This window comes from Homarus americanus, unplaced genomic scaffold, assembly GCF_018991925.1.
Source record: "Homarus americanus isolate GMGI-L3 unplaced genomic scaffold, GMGI_Hamer_2.0 scaffold50924, whole genome shotgun sequence".
NCBI lineage: Eukaryota > Metazoa > Arthropoda > Malacostraca > Decapoda > Nephropidae > Homarus > Homarus americanus.
Genome location: NW_024718094.1, coordinates 3,452,253 through 3,458,252, shown reverse-complemented (window position 1 = coordinate 3,458,252; position 6,000 = coordinate 3,452,253). Strand labels below are relative to the sequence as shown.

Here is a 6,000-nt window from a genome sequence, read left to right as displayed (position 1 = left end):
GCGTTTCCTCATTCTTGTTTTCCCTCTAATTATATATTCAAGTTTGTTATACAGAATGGTTACATAAAATAACATTACCGCCTTAATATGAACAAGGGGAATTAATTTTGCATGTATAATTAGTTTGGATTAGTTTGATATGCATTATTAATTATACTCTGAATGTTCTCTATACGAGGTCAAGGTCTATAGGCAAATTAGGCAATGACAATTAATTTTACATATGGGAATATAATTTTTTTTACGATTTACACTTAATTGGTGAGTTTATGGTGTAAATACATAGTTAACCCCCTTGAGTGTGTTTTACCTGAAGGATAACCAACCTAACTTAAATGATCTCAACTTAACCTAACACCCAAACCTAACCTAACCAAACCAAACCATCTTAAGTAGCTTGAGAGTGGTTAATATTCGTGCGTGTGTGCGTGCGTGCGTGTGTGCGTGTGTACTCGCGGCCACACTTAACCACCTGAGCGAAGTCTCTCCAGGCGGACGGACTTACGAAGGAAAAATTTCGATTACCAAGTCAGTGTGAGCCGGACGGGAAATTGGACGACGCCTGGAGGAGAGACCTGAGTTGGTTGTGTGTGTGTGTGTGTGTGTGTGTGTGTGTGTGTGTGTGTGTGTGTGTGTGTGTGCTATCACATTCTGTTTAATAATTCCTCATTTGTTTCAGTGGATGTACTGTTTATATAAATATCGAGTGTCATTCCTGTACACACACACACACACGCACGCATGTACACACACACACACACACACACACACACACACACAGAGGTAGTAATAATAATGTACACTAGTTCCTGAACCTGACACCTGCCCTAACTCCCTGGAGAGATACTTTTGATTATCCCACCACTCTCGTCCCTTCTTTATTTCTTACTCCATCTTTCTCCTTCCTTCGTCTCCCCACTCTTTCCATCTCGTCCTTCCTCCCCTGATTCCATATTCCTTCCGTACATCTTTTTCTTTCTTCCGCCTTCCTCCCTCACCTTCTATCTATCTCTTCCCTTTTCCCTACCTCCTCTCTATCACTCTCCCTACATTCCTCTCCCATCACCTCCTCTCCCTCCCTCCCTTACCCTCCCTCCCTTCACACACACCCTTAAACACATTCCTAAGACACCATATCCTAATTAACTCACCTGTCTACTTTAATTGACTGGTTCATACACCTGTGCATCTACGTCAAATAGATCCATATAATACTCAAAGTAATTCCTCAGGTTTAAATGAACAGGTGTCAACAGGTGTCATTAAGAGCCCTCAGGTGTGTTAATAGTGTTGTTATTATTGGGATTGTAGGGAGGTGTCAGGGAGGAATGTGTCATAGAGGGTAGGGATGGGTAGGTGTGAGGTGGTGGTGAGAGAGTGAGGGGAGGAAGTGAAGGGGAATGAGGGATGAGGGAAGAATTTTACCTAAGTCTTGTGTGGTGGAGTTAAGCCGGGTGACTTTTACGGTGTTGTTGTCATGTGCGCTTCTATACAGAGAGAGAGAGAGAGAGAGAGAGAGAAAAGAGATTATATAAGTGTGTGTTGTGTAAGTAACTATTAATGCAAGTCTCAGGCATGCACTTGCACACACACACACACACACACACACACACACACACACACACACACACACACACACACACACACACGCGGCGAGGCACTGTTTGTAGGTCGGGGTCAGTTATACAGGAGACTCTAGACTTTTCTGTGTATGTGTGTGTGTGTGTGTGTGTGTGTGTGTGTGTGTGTGTTCGTTCGTTCAGGGGGTAAAGTCTAGGTTATGACTGAGATGAAATGTGGATAACCAATGGTGTGTTCATAAGTCCTACTGGCTTCTGGCTGGGAGAGGTACAGAGGCTGTTTGCAGTAACTCTTCTTTCTCCCCACATATTGTCCTCCTTTCTATTCCTCTTCTCCTCTCATCTCCTTTTCCCTTTCTCCACCTTTTTTTCCCCTTCACCTCCTCCTCCTTTCCTTCTTTCTCACCTCTCTCACCTATTCCTTTCATGTCTCCCCTTCCTCCCCTTACCTCCAAAACCTCACCCCTCTCTCCTCACACCCCTCTCCCCCTCCTCACCCTCTCCCCCCTCCTCACCTCTCCCTCTCCTCACTCTCCTCACCTCTCTCCTCTCTCCCTCACTCTCCTCCCCCTCTTCCCCTCTCCCCCCTCCAGTAACTCGCGTGTTCTCACAGGACGTAAGATCTGGTTAAATCACTTGGGGAGGGGAGGGGAGGGAGGTTAGATTGAAGAGGAAGGGGAGACAGGACATGGAGAGAGGGGAAGGAGGAGATATATTAAGGAAGGAGAGGAGGAGGAGGTGTGGAAGGTTGTGGAGGGAGGAGGACGGAGGGATGGAGGGAAGGGAAGCTGGAAGGAAGGTGAAAGGACAGGAAAGATGGAACGGGGAGTCGGTCGTGGGCCGGGAACTTCAGACTCATATAATCACCAAATGGCGTTTACACTGGTGCCGGCGGGGAGGGGGGTAAATGCCAGTGTTAGTAGTTACGACTCTCCGTAAAGGTCAGTATTGAAGATTAGCCCAATGTCCTATACTGCTGTAAATGTCGGTAAATAACATCTTGCACCTGTGTAAATGTCGGTAAATAACATCTTGCACCTGTGTAAATGTCGGTAACTAACATCTTGCACCTGTGTAAATGTCGGTAAATAACATCTTGCACCTGTGTAAATGTCGGTAAATAACATCTTGCACCTGTGTAAATGTCGGTAATAACATTTTGCACCTGTGTAAATGTCGGTAAATAACATCTTGCACCTGTGTAAATGTCGGTAAATAACATCTTGCACCTGTGTAAATGTTGGAAATAACATCTTGCACCTGTTTAAATGCCGCTATTGAGGATGCAGTATTTATCTAGCTAATAGTGATTCATATCTATAACTTCCAAACGATATAAAACAAATCTTAAACGATAAATAATACAAAAACAGAATTGGAAAAAAAACATTTAAACCCACAATAATGTAACATCAGAAAGGAAAATTTACCCCAAAAATTGAACTATTTACCAAACGCTGTTCAATTGTTCAATGTGTTTCAGACGGTTGAATTTCAGCACTCGTGTCCACATTCCTGAAGCATACTACTACCACCAACACCCCAACACTCTTCTTTAACGCTGAAACATTTTGCGACTATTCTGAAACACATCCTGAAACGTGTGTGATGTGTAGTGTGTGATGTGTAGTGTGTGATGTGTAGTGTGTGATGTGTAGTGTGTGATGTGTAGTGTGTGTGTGTGATAATATTTCATGCTGTAAAGGGAGAATATTTTAAATTTGTTTATTCATGGGTTTGGGAATAAAAATCTGGAAGTGTAATGTACAAACGCAACTATTTTTGTCGTGTTGCTCACCTGTGTCTGACAACCTGGCAAGCAAAAGTTGGGTAGAACTGACAGGTGTTGAGGGTGTGTGTGTGTGTGTGTGTGTGAGTGAGAAAGAGAGAGAGAGAGAGAGAGAGAGAGGAGAATGCTTGCCTCTTAACACAGGTCTACAGAGCAGAGAGGATCAGTTCCCTCCCTCCCCCTCACCCTTCCCTACCCTTAAACCTCCCTACCCTCCTTCCCCCAAACCACTCCTACCCTCTTCCTCCCTCCTCACCCCTTCTCCCAAAACCTCCTTTCCCCAAACCTCCTCCTCCTCAGGTCGCGCTTGAAGATCGGTCAAGTTGCAAGAGAATTTTAAAGTGGAGTGAAGGATTAATAGTGTTTAACGAGAGTTCTGTTGCCACACACGCACGTACACACACACACACACACACACACACACACACACACACACACACACGCACGCACACGAGAGACAGAGGTCACAGGTAGCGAGACGCATAAACCTTGACCTTTTATTGTTTATTATTTTCATCGTTTGTTATATACTGACCCAGCAGGTGTGTTGGTTAGCAGGTGTGTGAGAGATACAGTTGTCGTGTAACACCAGTTTCACACACACACACACACACACACGGTAACACGAATCGTCTGAATAAACAAATTTACCAGAAATATCCGAATAAATACGAAGTAAAATAGTTGATTATGTACTGCATATATAATGGCAATAATATACGGATAAGTGAATTATTCTGTATTAGAAGGATTTGTGTTATGTGAAAGCCGGGTATTTTATAATTCTGCAGTGTTCGGATAAGTGAATTGTTTTGCATGAGGAGAAAGTGCTTTGTCTCGTGTCAGAATTAGCCTTGGCATAAGCTGATCATAGCCGGATAATATTTAATCCTACTGTGTTCGGATACCGAGTCTAACACCGGAATGAAGGCTTATAACATTCATTGAAGTTGATGAAAAAATAAAAATTTAATAAAAATTATAAAGAGAGATTAAATTTTGTAGTGGTAAAATCTGGAATAATTAAAGGCGGGGCGGAAGTAAACGGAGAGTGACGCTCAACACGGAGCTTCACTTCACCGGGAAATAAAAACATGTGATGTGATACTCTGAGGGGAAATAAAAATCCTGTTTAATGATGTAATGGAATATATATATATTTCTTTTTTTATTGTGTTAAAAGTTGACTCAAAGTAAACTGGTTTTAATGAGAGAGAGAGAGAGTCATTATAATAGTGTTGTATACGAGCTGGTCTCTCCTCCTCCCTCCCTCCTCCTCCTCCTCCCTCTCTCTCTCCACACACACACACACACACACACACACACACACACACACAGTGATTGGCATTTCATTTGGAGACGAACGTGACTTTGTTTACGTGAGTGAAAATTATGTCCCAGGATGAAAAGTTGAAAAGAAAAACACGGTAATGAAAGTAAACAAAACAAAAAAGGTGATTGAGAATTGGTCGATGGATTTAAGTCCGGTCGAAGATAAACTCTCAGTAGGTCAATCAGTTAGTTGTTTTTAGAGAGATGCCGAGATGCCGAGAGATATACTGAACTGTTGCCTTGGTGAATCTTAAGTACTGGAATGTATCGTTTGTGTCGTAAGAAAACATAGGAGAAAAAGGTAGTTTATTTTAGTTATTTTTTTATATTTATTTTTTACTATACGTATCAGTCGTGTTTACAACCCTTACGAGCTCTTACTTAAAATTTCTTTGGCAACGAATTTAAAAGGGGAGTACATAAATTACTTTTAAGTTATTGAGGCTATCGTACTTAAAACTTTAGGACCTCATACTTAAAAGCCATTTTAGGGAGATCTCGCTTCAACGTGGTCTTCCTACACAGTGTTTGCATGAATTACCTGTAAAACCAAGATTATTTATATTGTACATGTCGTAATTTACCTGTCAGTTAGGATAATTAATACACCTGTACGTCACCTGGAGACTTAAGTATATCAGGTTATAAATAAAGACACTCTGGCATTTCTTACCATAACAAATTACTACTAAAACCTGAACCTGGTATTTAATTGTTATTTTGGCTATTTCGTGTAATTGTTTAAATGCTCGTATCGTAAAAACTGCTATTTTTTTATACTTATGAAGACTATTAATAAGTGTGTGTGTGTGTGTGTTTATTTATATTTTATTTGTTTATTTTTGGTCAGTATGGTTGTCTGTAATATAAACGATGAATTACTGAATTAATTAATCAATATCATACCACTATACATTTATATTGTCCTCAAATATTTATGTAATTAACTTTTCTTCCCGTTCACTATCAGTCAACCCATACACACTATCACTATCAACTAATTCTCATCATTATCTAATTTGTCTACACATTATCACCAATTCACCTTATTCCTGCATCATCACATTTTATACCATCTACCTTTCCTTGCCCTTCACCTTGACCTCAACCATGCCCATTATTACAGGTGTAAGACCAAGTCGTACCCACCACTGATGCCTACTACCTCCATCGTGATTGTGTTCCATAACGAGGCGTGGTCGACCCTCCTCCGTACTGTATGGTCCATTATCCAGCGCTCCCCCAGGGCCCTTCTACAGGAGATCCTCTTGGTCGACGATGCTTCCGAGAGTACTGTGT

General features: G+C 41.5%; 1 protein-coding gene across 1 annotated transcript in view; it reads left to right on the top strand.

Moving 5' to 3' along the window:
* LOC121859125 (polypeptide N-acetylgalactosaminyltransferase 5-like) overlaps window positions 1-6,000 on the top strand; it is a 63,234-nt gene that overhangs the window by 11,221 nt on the left and 46,013 nt on the right. Inside the window, 1 exon segment of the mRNA XM_042355830.1 lies at window positions 5,828-5,992. Within this exon segment, the coding sequence (XP_042211764.1) occupies window positions 5,828-5,992 (165 nt within the window).